At 34.7% G+C, this 15,183-nt stretch overlaps 1 protein-coding gene across 11 annotated transcripts in view; it reads left to right on the forward strand.

Moving 5' to 3' along the window:
• MICAL2 (microtubule associated monooxygenase, calponin and LIM domain containing 2) overlaps positions 1–15,183 on the forward strand; it is a 149,199-nt gene that overhangs the window by 51,411 nt on the left and 82,605 nt on the right. For 4 of the 11 annotated variants that reach the window (XM_026664837.2, XM_087950952.1, XM_087950959.1 and 1 more), the window contains exons 13-20: positions 408–607; positions 1,964–2,076; positions 5,309–5,365; positions 7,340–7,489; positions 11,316–11,426; positions 11,836–12,096; positions 12,845–12,946; positions 13,287–13,412. In XM_026664837.2, the coding sequence (XP_026520622.2) occupies positions 408–607; positions 1,964–2,076; positions 5,309–5,365; positions 7,340–7,489; positions 11,316–11,426; positions 11,836–12,096; positions 12,845–12,946; positions 13,287–13,412 (1,120 nt within the window). The remainder of the gene's footprint in view (positions 1–407; positions 608–1,963; positions 2,077–5,308; positions 5,366–7,339; positions 7,490–11,315; positions 11,427–11,835; positions 12,097–12,844; positions 12,947–13,286; positions 13,413–15,183) is intronic. The other 7 variants (XM_087950957.1, XM_087950956.1, XM_087950962.1 and 4 more) reach the window with 4 other exon arrangements.

The following is a 15,183-nucleotide window of genomic DNA, read 5'->3' on the forward strand; positions in this document are numbered from 1 at the left end:
TTTGCGTATTCTGGTTTGGTATATATTATTCTATTATAGCATATATTTATTTAGGGTTTCTTTCATTGGTTGGCTGGCTGGCTGTTGGTTGTTCTAAGGGATAATTATAGACTATTGTTTTGTATATATAACCTGGACTGAAATGATATAAGGAGATGGTGGTATTCCACTCTGGCAGAAACATAATGTGGAAGAGATTAAGTAGGTATGAATACTCACTAAATTAAAGAATACTAATACACATTTTCCCCCCCACAATGTTTTAGAAAAACTTTGAAAACAAAAAGATTTAGTACAGGGAAAAACATTTTCTAAAGTACTGTAAGAGATAAGTCCAGTTGCCATGATTCAGACTCCTCTTAAGAGATGTTTCTGTACTTATATGACTTTTCTTCCTAATTCTTCAGTGACTTTGATTCCCTGAATGAAGAAGACGCAGTTGAAAACAACCAGCTAGCATTTGATATTGCTGAACGTGAATTTAGAATTCCTCCTGTCACAACTGGGAAAGAAATGGTGTCTGCTGGAGAGCCTGATAAACTCAGTATGGTTATGTATCTCTCAAAATTCTATGAGCTATTTAGGGGGACACCTCTGAGAGCAGTTGGTAAGTTAGCTCTGTTGCTTTTACTCCCAGCAAAAATCAAGCTTTTTTTACTTCACATTCAGGTTTGGCCTTAAACCTGAGCCCAAGATTTCTTACAATTCTAACTGCTTTGGAATATCTAATTATATTTAGCTATGTCAACCAGGTTTTATAACAAAATGGGCGGAAAGGACAGTTTTATTCTTTTTGGAAAACCAGAAGACACTGTTTCCATTACTTATTTTGGTTAATTGATCACATAACCTTCATGGAAGTTGCTGATTCTCTACTTGGTTTTCATATTTGTCTCAGTTTTATTACATTTTTCAATTTAAAACCTTGTCTGCTAGATATATTGTTTTCCAAGTGCTGTGATATGGCTCAGTAAGACTCAGAAATCTACATTATCCAGTATATTTTTGCACCTTTCACACAGTCATTGGCAAAATGGCAATGTCGAAAAGAGGGGGCCGCCCAGGACAGTTCTTGACTCTGTTTTGCATTAAAAATTTGTACAGTGGAAGAGCTTTTAGGCATGCACAAATATCTTTTATTTAAAGTAATCATTGCAATCTGCTAATCGTAACTGGTTTACTCAGATATGCATCTTGGTGAGACTCAGCTCTGCTCAATGTGTTATATTTTTTGTGTCAGCATTGTTTGAGTAGTTGAAGGCTTTAAATCCACCTCCCAACTTTCCGGATGGTCACAGAAAGACATCTAATGATACTGTGACTTCATTGGAAGGGACAACTCCAAATTTATATCCCTTTCATGTGGTGAAAAGGAAAGAAATAGAAGTGGTAGGCCTCTGACAGACAAATCACTTCCATCCCCACCCATAAAACTTCCTAAAATCAGCAGTGGCCTGATATCCCATTTCTCAGGGTCATCTTGGATCTTCCTTCCAGATTTGTTAGAGGGACAGTTATAGAAGTTATTATAAAAATGTTCAACTTGTTACAACTTCAAGTTTTTGGAGTTGTTATGGTGGGGAAGAAAAATGGAAGCAGGAACAGGAGACAAACCACTTCTACTTTGAATTTTTAATTTTTTTAAGGGCTGCTGAAATTCAGCAGTTATGTTATTGACTTTGGCAGTGAAGTTTAGGGTGTTTGAGTGAGACCTGAATGTGACTTGAGAGATATCTCTCTCTATTCTAAGTTGAGAAGATATGACTGTGCTATTTAGTTTGAAGAATAATGTTGCTTTTTCAGTGTTTCAAATTTTGTTTTGTAATGAAAGATTTTCTGAAGTTAATGAATTATAAATGTAGTTTTATAGGAAAACTACTTGAAAGTATAAATGCCTTGCTTTACATGATTTCCAAATTAATACATGATGCTTAAATTTACTTTATTTTTTATGTTTGAACAGGTACCATGGTAAAGCAAAATGGAGAAAGAATTGATCCTCGTTCAACAAAATCATCCAAATTTGGCTGTAATAATTACATAAACTTGACATTTCCAAGGAAGAGAATACCAAAAGTAAAATTATATATCTTTTTTCTTCCTCCCCATCCTTCACATAAAGGGATAAATGCATGCGTAGTACAAAATAAACAGCAAGCTTATAAACTTACAAACACTGTGTAACTCATGACAGTTAAAAATAGGATAGTACTGAATTATGCTAGCTACATGTTATTTAGATTCACACAGTGAACAAAGTATAGCTTTCTCTATCATGCAAAGTTTGTAAATTTCCTTGGACTATTTAGTTGCCATTTGAGGTCCGTATTAAATTGGCCTTTGATCTCCTAAGGCTAAATTATCCCTAAGACTACTGAAAAATGTTCTCCAGTAAATCTGATCTCCCATTTACAGATGTCAAATTGACCTAATATTAAAAGAAACTACAGTTTTTAAAAGAGAGTCTACTTATCTGTGACCAATATTCTCTGTTGATTTCTGAAAGAGATCACTGTGTTTTCCCCCCCTCCCCCGTTGAAGCTTCATTGGAACAGCTATGGTATGACTGCACAGCAGCAGGAAAATAAAGGAGAGTGTGTGAATTTGCAGGTGTCACCAATAAGGAAAGAAAGAGTGTTACTTCCTACTAATAATTTTATATTTAGCACAAGAAATACTCGGCTCCAGAACTGGAAGAAAGTTCAGGTTTATACAGACATATAACTCCAGAACATTAATTTGTATTAAAAATTAAATTTAAAAAATGAATTAAATTTAAATTAAATTTAGAAAATTAAATTCCATCCTAGGTATGAAAATTAAATGTTTGATCTTTGAGATAAAGCCTCCTACCATAGCTGTTAGGTATCAGAAAAAGAAACAGCTTTGCATAATAGTTCTTGTGCTCAAATATAAGCTTAAACTTCCCAGTATTTTAATAATGAAATTGCTATAGCTTAGTTCATTCATCTATCAACTTCCATCATATAGTACTGTTTGATGGAGTGTGTTTTGGTTAAAATTATCATCTGATTATACTTACTTTTGTGATAAGTAGAACTTACACCACCACAAATTAGCTGCATTGATTTGAATAGTCAGCTAACAATGATTCACTCCATTATGTGAGAAGGTTTCACACATGCAATATAACTCCCCCCTTTTTCTCCCCCCTACATTTCATCCCTACATCTACTTACGTATCCCTAGAATGCCTCCAGAGACATTAGCATGCACGTATCATTTTACAGAGATTGCTTGATCAAGTAAGAGAGTAGTGTATACAAAAATATTTAGTCAACAGCTTCAATAACTAGCAACTAAAAACAATGAGTGCATTTTGTGCTTTTAAAACTGTATCAACTCTGCCTTCTTAAGGCCAGTGAATAAGGTTTAAGAGAGTCTATAAAAAACAAAATGTAAGATTCTTCTTATGCCAACCATTCTATAAATAATACCATCAAATCATGTGAATATTAAGCTATCTACCAGTAGTCATATGTCCTTTTTAGGAAACAGCCTTTCTTTATTCAGTCTTGCAAACAGAACTGGTGTGTTTATTCAATTGAAACCCAACTATCCAATTTGGCATAAATAGGAGAAAAATGCTCATCCTTTCAAAACAAGTTTACAGTAGATTCCTCTGCTAAAATATCGATATGGTGCATTTCACGATGTGGCTTACTGTAACTTTTCCAGTCTTGCACATCAACATAAATAAGACATCTTCATTTTTCCCCGTGTTTGTTGTTCTATGCCAGCTTTTCCGCCCTCAGCTACACAAACAAAATTTATTGTTATTAAATGCCCAACTGAACAGTGAAATATTAAAATTTTAAAAAAACATGCTCAGAAACTTAGTTTTAAAAGATCAATGGATTAAATCTACAAATCTGTAACAAGAACTGTACTTGTAGCATTGTCCCATAGATGGTTCTTTTGCTTAATTCCCTGCTTCACGGGGAATGGAGATCACACAAATAGCTTGGCAGGGGGAGAATAAAAACAATTTCTGGTTTCTATTAGTAGTAGGAATTTCTGTTATAGCCTCTTCCAAGAGCAGAAGGGTAATTCTGGTTCACGTCACCATTAGTAATGGTTTTTAATCTAGACAGGCAATAGTCTGATTCAAAATAACAACTTTGAAAACTTTTAAGACCATTTTTAGAACTATACATCTGTCGGTGTTTTGGAAAGGAGAGCTAAGACAGGTTTTGTCCATCATTTAGAAGATTACACATAGCTATAAAATAGTTCCAAAAGAAATATATTTATGTGAAATCATGTGGCTTGCAAGTTCAGCCAGAGAGTGTTGAATGTTATCAGTAATGCCACTCACACTTGCATGAAATATTGTTGAACTAACATAATGTTGAAATATTCACAGGATACTTTCTACCTCTTCTTAGAGGTAGAAGAGGTAGAAAGCTATATAAATTAATTCATATCACCGATAATGCCTGTCTTCCTTACATAAAGAACAACTGGTGATTTATCCAGGGCCTGAATTAGGCAGCAGTATACACAAGCTCCTGAGTGGTGTCATAAAAGAAAAAGTGTAATGCTGGGATCTTTAGGCCTGAAATAATGCATAAAGACCTTGAATCAAGGGAACCAGATTATCTCGTGGAAGGTTTCTGAGCTACTGTGACATTGGAATTGTGTGATTCCTGAGTTATTGTGAGATAAATACAATAAATCATTTTATATGTTTAATCTACAATCCAAATGCATTGACATGTGTGTGCCACTTTTGTATCAAAAACAGAATATAGATAAGGATAATAAGAAACTTCATTTTTTACTTAACACCTTGAAATCTATTAATTCGGGTAGTTGTTCTCTTCTCATTTGCTCTTTGGTGTTTTAGCTGTTAATGAGAAAAGTGCTCGGGCTGACATAATAAAAGAAGAATGGCAGAAGACAAAGTGGCTTTTATTTGCATCAGTCATGTGTGGTTTTCACATAAAAATCAGATTATACAAATTCCACAGCTTATGAATAGAATGGAGGAGACTGAAAAAAGCATACTCTAGTTTGGACTATAGATAACAAAATGTGCTGAGAATAGGTTGGTAGAAAGAGAAACATTAACATCAACTTTATAACATATTAAAAGTGCCATAAATTTAGTCCTCCAGTCAATTCTTTGAATTGTACCTGATGCATGATTTTTGCCCTTTCTTCTTTTATAACTAATTTGATTTTTTAATGCACAACATGTTCATTTGCCCTTTTATTAAATAGATATTTTTTTGATTCATTTACAGTTGTGAAAGTTTTCTTAACTTGATTTCATTGCTTTCAGGTGGAAGAAAACGAAACCAATAAAAGGCGACGCAAAAGTTTCATCAGTTTTGAAGAGGTTGGTAATAAATTTAATTATTAAATGTGCTATTATTATATAACAAAATTTGTTTTCCACTATAAAAAGTAGATATTAAGGAATTCACTTTCAGCTTTTTAGCTGATTAAAATTGATCATAACAAGTCAGGGGATGGGTAGCATTATTTTATCTATTTATTAAAAGGTTTAAACTGCCCCATAGTTGAAGACATTAATAACTCCCATTTTGTTATCAGTTCAATGTCTGCAAAAAAAAAAGTAATATTGTTTTGGAACTTGCTTTGAACAAGCAGGACTTTACTTTAGCCTCTTTCAAGTAATACTAGATTCTTCAAATCTGTGGTTGGAAAGCTGTATGGCTACTGCTATTGTCAGTGGAAGCCAAACTTCTCTGAAGACTTGTAGTGTGACAAGTGTCAAATATCAAGGATAGAATTTACTTGATTGTTTCTTAAGGGCCTTTCTGTGGCTTTAGATGCCATCATCTCAGAGATTTTATTTATTTATTTTTATTTTTTTTATTTATTTGATTTGCCAATTGTTTACAAGATAATAAGTATAAGTGTATACATAGTTGTGAATACATGAAATGGGTACATATAAGAAAAATAAAAGAAGAATAAGAGAAACAATAGGACAGGGACGGTAGGCACGTTGGTGCGCTTATGCACGCCCCCTAGATTTGGGAATAGGCGGCATGGCTTTGTAATAGTTCCATTCCTATCTCTCAGATAGGTTTCAAATGATGTTGCTTGGACACAGATCCTTAAAACAGGAGTATAAGAAACTCTACAGCTTTATTCTGTTCCCAGTAATATTTGATATCTTGAAACACTGGAGATATACAGCTGGATTTATCAATGTGGTTTTGACATCCAATTCTATGTCTCTATAAACTTTTCAAGAAATCTGTATGACTCCACTGAATGGCCTGCTGTCTGTAGTGAGACAGATAATGGATAATTTGTTGCAAGTAAAGCAGAAAGTGTTCATTTGAAAGGCAATAAAGCATAGAAATGTATATTTTAAACAGGATTGTACTCTCTTTGAAGGATGCCTAGGTAGTTTGGAGTATTTCTGGACTTGGATCTATCTCTTGTTTCCAGATTGAAGAAATGGCCAGTAGCATATTTTATCAATTTTAATATTTGTACCCATTGGAAGACAATGGTTTTAATATTATAATTGTCCCAGGAACTTCCAGGCTCTACACAGGTCTACCTTTGTGTCTATGAACATTTTATTTGGAGCAAAACAAGGCAGTCAGGTTGGTCTCAGAAGTCATAATCAGTTCATATTTAGCCTGCTGTATACTTAAAATACAGTAGTGGCTTCCCATTTATTTGTGTACAAAATACAGTTAATACCCTACACAGCTCAGGTCCTGACTATTTGAGAGAAGACCAATTTCTGTATGAATCTTTATAACTACTGAGGCATGAAATTCTCTACTTGTTACTCATTCGTGGGTTCCTCCCCCTTTTATCTGATCACTCCTTAGGAAGCATCTTTCCCTACCACTTCTTCCATTCTCACATTCCAATATACCCACTTTCTGTTTTATTTATTATCATGCTTGATCCCCCAAAAACTCAAAGCTTGCATTACTTTTGTGGTGTGTAACAGATGCGTTGTTCTAATGAGAGTGACAGAATGCTTTTCAAATTCACAAATGTAATGAAGAAAGAACAATTTGGTCTAGTAGTTAAGGTGCCAGGCTAGAAACCAGGAGACTGTGAGTTCTAGTCCCACCTTAGGCATGAAAGCCATCTGGGTGATTTGGGGCCAGTCACTTTCATAGAGCGGTTGTTGTGGAGAAAATAGGAAGAGGAAGAAGGAAGAAGTATGCTTGTTACCTTAAGTTATTTATTAAAAATGTAGCTTTTTTACATAGATTTTTAAAATCTACATCAAAGATTTACATAAATGGCAGTCCTTAATATTATGGAATAAAGACATATACTTTTTTTTTCTTCATCTGTTTGTTTATAGTCTTCAAATCATTTAAATCAAGAAAGAAATTCTAGTAATCGACCAAGGGATTTGAATGGAACAATAAATCGAAACAAAGTGAAATCAATGGCAACGCAGCTCTTAGCCAAGTTCGAAGAAAATGCGCCCAATGTTTCATTAAGGAGACAGGTGAGTGAATAAGCAAATGAATAAGAAGGCAGAGCAATTGCAGGACAAGGGCCAGACCATCTTGATTAGTTGAGAAATGGTGATAAGACTATACTGGCAGTGTTATCCAAAAACAAATAGAGATGAGGTAGAGATGCTGAATTCTTCCTGCCTCTCTCCTCTGCATGCTACGGAATATGGAACATGCAGTAAAGTGGTTTACATACGGTAAAGTACGTGCAGTAAGTTGGAGGGAACATCTAAGACACAAATCTTGTAGGATGAAGAATTCCCTCATAATGTCAGGCAGTTAAATAAATAGCCTATTTAAGCCTCTACCAGAAGTTCCATGTTTGATTGTGCAAAGCTCCTATAATGATGATGCTGCCTACATATTCTGGATCTTTCCTTGTGACCTTGGCTTGTTTTTGGATCTTCTGTGTACATCTTCTGTTTCATAGAGTAAATGAATCTACTGTCTTACTTAGTTTCATCAGCTTTGATTTGACCAGTTACTAAACTTTCCTTTGCCTTGTTACTGCTTTGTTACTGCTTCCAGTACAAATAATAAAATTCATATTTGGAAATGGAGTCAAATCTTTCTGAGGGATAAGCAGCTATTTTGAGCTATTGGCACATAGGCCTTCTGAATATATATGCATAGAATTACTATCTTAAGTTTTAAGTACAAGGAGAAAGATCCTAAAACTTTATTCTGCTTCCAAACAGCATTTCAGGGAATACTCTAAAAAGCATGATTTTGAGTAATGCAGTTCAGTATTAGTTTCAGAATCTTCACATATACAGGAAATACACATTTCTAGACATATAGGCAGATAATATAAATATTGCTGGCATTATAAAAGGAAGCATCTCAGAATACCTCCTGTCTTTGTATTTTTGTATAATGATGAAAATGCAACATAGTCATTTGTTCCTAGTCCAAGATAAACAAGGTTCCTTTCAGATGATAGATAGTGTGACATAATTTTATGATGCTTTCCTTCCCTGTTACTGAAATTTTTTTTAAATAATCTGATGCCATGGGATCAGGCTGTCTTAGCATGTAACATAATTTAATAGAACAATATAAAAACTGTATATTCTTGTGCTTCTTAAGATAGTTAGCAATATTTTGGTTAAGATTACAAGATGATGAAAATTTTGTTACACATTTTTATTGTTACTTAAATTGATTTTCTTAATCGATTTTCTAGAAACATCATACTCCATGACAATTGCTGTTTAACTATTTGCAAATATTTCTAGTATAGGATTACATGTAGAAAACAAGTCAAAGTTCTGTGTCAGCTTGGGCTTTGTGGTCAGAATCTTAAATGTCCACCATAAAAACTTGTTTGAAACATCCTACATAAATTCAATGTATACAATTATATAAAATAGTGCAAAGAAGAGCAATAAAGATAATTAGAGGACCAGAAGTTAAAACATATGAAGAACAGTTGTAGGAATTGATGATGTCTCATCTAATGAAAAGAAGGACTGGGGTGACATGATATAAGTCTTCCAATATTTGAGGGGCTGTCACAGAGAAGAGAGGGACAACCTATTCTCCGAAGCACCTAAGGTCAAGGCAAGAAGCAATGGATAGAAACTAATCAAGAAGAGACCCAACATAGAAATAAGGAGAAATTTCTTGAAATTAGACAGTCAGTGGAACTGCTTGCCTTCAGGGTGCATTACGAGAGACTTTTAAGAAGAGATTGGACAACCACTTGTCTGAAATGGTACAGGGTCTCCTGCTTGAACAAAGGATTGGACTAGAAGACCCCCAAAGTCCCTTCCAACTCTGTTATTCTGTATTCTATTTTTATTGCTATTGAACTTGAAATGAAAAGTATTCAAAAAAGGAGTATTTTTAACCTCTCTATACCTAATGATAGAGCCGTGATGGCGAACCTATGGCACGTGTGCCACAGGCGACATGCAGAGCCATTTATGCAGGCACACGAGCCCTAGCCAAACTTACCTGCACTGCGCATGTGCGCGCCCCTCCCAGCTGATTTTCAGCCTGTTTGAGGCCGTTTTCGGCCTCCCTGAGGCTCGAGGGAAACCTCTGCAGCCTCAGGAGGCTGAAAAACAGGCCTTCCGGAAATGCTGAAACAGGCCCATTTTTCGGCCTCCAAAGCCTGCAGAGACTTCTCTCGAGCCTCCGGGAGGTAGAAAATGGCCTCTAACAGGCCAAAAATCAGCTGGGATATGCGTGCATGCACAGTGCAGGTAAGGGGGCAGGCAAGGGTATTGCACGCACAGGTGCAGAGGATGGGGTGCATTGCATTGTGGGTGCCGGCACGTGCACGCTTTTGGCACACCACAACAAAAAGATTTGCAATCACTGATAGAGGATGTTCTCCACTGAACCAAATGTAAAATGTTTGGATATGTAATGTCACACTTTCCTATTCCAGTTGAAGATTGTGAATAAATTGTTTACATTTCTGACCTCTCCACTTCCAATGCTACTGGAAAAATTAGCTCAAGGCTAATTTATAACTGGCTGACATTAAGCCAGTCACTCACTCTTAGAAGAAGCAAGCAACCTACTTCTAAAATCTTACCAAGAAAACTGCAGAAGCTTGTCCTGACAATTTCTAGGAGTCAACACTGACTCAAAGGCACCCAAAATAAATAAATATAAATTTCAAAGTTGCAATTAAGTTAGGTACTGTCAGAAAATGATGACCAAATCAAGGCAACAGAGATTCATTATTGTTTATTTAAGACTTCCTTTTTCTTCAAACTACATGGATTAATTTTTATGTTTCCACAGCAGTTGAAAAGGTCACATATATTCTCAGTAATTAATATGCTTGCCTAGTTATTTTACCATATACAACAATCTAGGATAATTTGAAAATTGAGCTAGTGAAAAGCTATCAGTGAAATGCTCAGTTGTGATTGTAGTTTGCTATACAAAAGGACTAATGAATATTGTGGTTTTTAAAATTCTAAAAAAATTATTGTTCAAATGAAGAAAATGAAGTGGTTGCTCCAATAATAAATGCTGGTTGCGTGTGATAGAAAGAAGTCATCAGATTTTAAAACTGAGTTAGCTTGATTGTAGAATTAGTGATGGTATTCCTAATGACCATCAATGTGGAAAATCTAAAGAGTGCTTATTGTATGTAGTTTATAAATATTATCCTCTCTCTTTAGAGGTTTTTAAGTTTCCAGAGTTTAGATATTTGAATAGCACCTAACTCAGGGGACTCCTGCAACAGGCCAGATTTTCAGTTTGCTTAGGTTTCTGTTTAGCTTTCAGTATGAAGATTATACAAACTGTGAGCTCTACAGAAAACCTGAGTTCAATTTATGATTTGCTCAGCTAACGTTGATACTTCAACCTTATCTTCTTTATAAGTCTTGTAGGTTAGTACCATCCAAGCATATTTATGATGTTCTACTGTTTAAAGCAAAACATTTAATATTCCACGTGAGTGCTTTGAAAACAATTTGCTTCCAATTTGTTTAGTTATGTAGGTTTTTATTCCATTGGCTTTAATATTTGTGTGAATAGAGGCTTGAGGGAATGATTTTAATTGGGACCCAAGTAGAGAAGAAAAGTTGAGCTTCTCCTTCCCACTGTCCTAACTAACACTGTATAAATTTTAATGCTAACTACCAATTCAGTTTGTACCCATCTGATTTTAGTGGATATTATTAAATTTGCAATAAACAGAAATGATTATATAATTATAATAATTTCACAAATTTTAAAATGCTTCTGCTAGTGGTTCTTCTTCAAATTTCTTTCTTCTTCTTCATGCTAGCTTTCTGTTATAATTCTAAAATGTTCTTGGGCTGTTTTCCACTTTTTTAATTTAAGGAGCCGGTAAATAGACCAGGCTTGCTTCTTTCTTCTGAATCTCCTATAAATCCTCGCTTTGCTAAACCCAAGGAGACAACCAATAATCTGCCATCTCCACCAAAGAAACAGGTAGGCATTCTTCAGGGCGGGAAAAACCTTTGACTGCTGGAGACCATGATTGGATGATGCTAGCAAGAAGCCCATTAATACATTCCAAAACACTAGAAAGTCATTTTAACACAATGTGAAATATACCGAAGAAGTGATATAGTAGGTAGCAATACTTAGCTCCTAACAAAAGTTTACGCTATTATCCCCTATCCTGGGTGAATGTCAGAAAAAGCAAAATAATGTCAAGGATCGTTTTAATATAGAATTGGACAATGGAAATCTAATTTATAATAATCAGATGTGTGCTGTTTATGACTATTGGGTAACAAGATTTTTTGTTCCAAATAAATTATTTGCCTTTTGTTCATGTGATTAGGTGCCCGTTTGCATGGGTATATTCTGATTATTTTAGCCAATTTCAATGCAGATATCCTTTGCTGGGAAAGAGGCCACTGGTTTCCTTTGCAGTATTTCCCAGTCTCAGTTCATAGCTAAGATGGACTGCACTATCAGGAAACCCTTGTGGCCTTTGTCTGATGAGCAACCACTAGCCAAGCCTTTGAGATGCATAAAACCAAGCGAGCCGAAGTCTAGAGTCTCTGAAACTCTTGCCTCTTCCTGTCCTGCTGCCTTTGCACTCTCTGGTGTGCTTCAGCGCCTTCAAGATGTGGAGGAAAAAATTAATCAGGTGACTTCTTTCCTCTCTTTCCTCTTCTTTTTTTTCCTTTCTGGTTTCTTCCTGTGCTACTAAAACACATTCAATCATATAGGACAGTTCTGAACCATGGAATCCTAGCTGCTTTAACCATAAAACATACTTTTCTTTCCTTTCACAGATCCCTCATCCTTTTACAATTTATTTTCTACATTGCACACACCTTAAATTGATTAATGAAACTTGAGAGAAACTTGAGTTAGAAAGTTTTCGAAGTCTCAATTACTTCTTAAGTCCTGCACGGATATTTGATCATTTCATTTATCAAGCAAAGATTTGGCTCCCTTTTTTTAATCAACAGTCTTCAAGACATCTCAAAGCCAGGCTATAGGAACTCGGGATGCAGTCATGATATCTAAGAGATTGCTGCACATACACAAATTGATAGAATGTGATCCCTGGAAAAAGTCTTTTTTTAAAGCACATTACAGTTTTTAAAAGGAAGAGCAGCATAGCTCATCAACTGGTGAAATGCACAAGAAAAAGTGTACATTGGGGTGACATCAGGCACAAAGTTTCTCGTAAAGAATCCCACATATTTTTTTTCTCTTTAATTATTCCAGATAACTTCATGTATACATAACAGTGCTTAGTGTTTCTGTGCCTTCTTTCTCTTTGTTACTTAATCTTCTTTTCTCCAAACCTGCTATCTTTTGTACTATTATTTCTACTTTTTTCCTTAACTCGAACTGTTTTTCTCTCCTTGCTGTTCTTGCCACAGAAAAAAGCTCAGTCCATAGCCAATAGAGAATTTCATAAAAAGAGCATTAAAGAGAAAGCAGCTCATCTGGCCTCCTTGTTTGGTTGTGTTGACATCCCCAAGGTGAATAAATAAGCAGAGAATGCAAAGTTGGTGAGGAACTGTGTTAGTAGTTAAGAGGGCTAGCTCATGGCTAATAACTCTTTTGCTTCATTTCATTAAATGTGATTTTTTTAAAAATGTGGAAATTTGCTCATAGTCTGTCACAAAGTGATAAGGGCCAATTTCAACATGTCGTTTTTTTCTGATATGTTTGTCTTAGTTTATGGCTATAATAATTTTTCTTCTGGGTATAACAGAACGTTCTTCAATAATTTAATGCATGTTGGCAAGTTCCATAATTTTAACATTCATTTGCAGGTAAATAATTTGGGACCATTTTTCCTCTTTCTGCTTTACACAGAATTCACTTCCCACTAAAGGTCTCTCTCATTCTCCGCTCCCATCTCCCGCTTGTCTGCCATCTCATGATTCAGCTGCTTCCTCTTCATCTATAAACTCTGCTTCCTCTGCTATTCTTTCTGAAAAGGTATTCTTTAACAGGTTTCCTCTCAGCTTCATATTGTCACTTAAAAAAAAAATGCCTGTGTCACTTTGGCTTTCACTAATATTGCAAGGGAACTGTTTGTATGTGCTATGTTTCATTTGAAAAAAGGCTAAAGTAGTGGGTATTAAAGAATTTTAAAACAGCACCAGAACTTGAATTTGGCTTCTCCTGTTTAATAAACTATTTTAAAACTTGGACTGAAAAAATGGAAATCATGTAACTTTCCCCTCTATAAACAGTGGGAGAAGCATGATTGTATATTTGCTGTTCAGAAAAAAATGTGCTTATTACCAGGTGAGCTTCAAGGCCCACATGGGTTCCCAATTCTTTATTTACAATCCTCAGAATGTTCTCTGATAGCAGTTGTCAAAAAGTAGCATGATGATTATGATTTTGAAGTAGCATGAACACAAAAATGCTGTGGAAATGTAATGTTTTACATAACAAAAATCCCCAAGGGAATAATAATAATAATAATGTCCCAGCCTTAATCTTTTGCTGTCCTGTTTTTCCTAACTTCATCTAGAAAGATGGATTCACACATTATAGAACACCATAACACGTTCGTTTGCTTGGGACTTAACATTCAGGAACATAGTGCTTTGAAAACATGGTTTAATGCATGTGAGTATATGCACCCCACAGTTCACTTTCAGGAATGCAAAACAAAGAAAAGGAAATAGTAACCCAAGAAAGGGAAATACAGATATATCTAGTTTACCTTGAAACCATTTTCAGTCTTTCCAAATCAACCTAGTTTCCATAATGCCCAAATCCTGTTTCATATACTAATCTTCTCACAGTGCTTGTTTTGATTCTTTCCTATTTCCTCTTACTTTCAATCTATTCACTTTTCCTTATGGATCTTCATTAATTCTTTCTTTGTAACTAATTTTCTCTAACATTTCTATTGTATTGCTCACTCAAATCTGCATTCAGTCTTTTTTTTTTTTTTTAAATCTGCATTCAGTCCACTTTCATTTATTTTTGATCCTATTTCTTCCTGGACCATATAGTTCTTAAGTATCCCATTCCCACTGTGTTCATAAAAGTTTCATATTTCTCCTGACTTACTCAACCCTCACTTCATGTAACAAAGCAGGCAGAAGCACTCATATAGTGGCCATTCACTGATGATGGTGGTGATGGTGATAGTGATTGCCCAGATTTTAAATATTTGATAGTAACCTGTCTAAAAAATAAAAAACTGAATAATATTAATTTGAATAATATATAATATTAATTTGAAATATATGATATTCAAATTAATAAACAAGTTATATAAAATTTTACACACAAAAATAATTGTATTTTTTCAAGACAATCCCATTTTTGGCAAGCTTGCATTTGCATCCTTTTTAATAAAGATTGTGTCTATCATTTTAAGAAGCAAAAGTATGTTGCTTTACCAGGTGCCATCATGATTGGTGTCTGGTAAATTAAAGCATTGATATGAATTCTGTCAATAGATATAATTTGCTTCAAAGGATCAAAAACAGGTGTTGTTAACTTAACCTTTATTTATAATTCATGCATTTTTGAAAACATGCATATTCATCAGGAATGCCTCCTTTTACAAAATACTTCTTGCATTTTTAATTTGGTGTAATAATTGTAAATGTTTGCATTATGTCATCAAGGTAAATTATTAGAAGTCGTTATTCCCTTTTTGAGAAGTCAGAAGGAATATGTGTTGATGACTGTAATAATGTTATTACTAACATTATTTTAATATTTTATCTTCATTATTTCA

The sequence above is a fragment of the Notechis scutatus genome, chromosome 1 (assembly GCF_049901735.1).
Source record: "Notechis scutatus isolate UNSWTSFEM ecotype Mainland chromosome 1, rNotScu1.2, whole genome shotgun sequence".
Classification (NCBI taxonomy): domain Eukaryota; kingdom Metazoa; phylum Chordata; class Lepidosauria; order Squamata; family Elapidae; genus Notechis; species Notechis scutatus.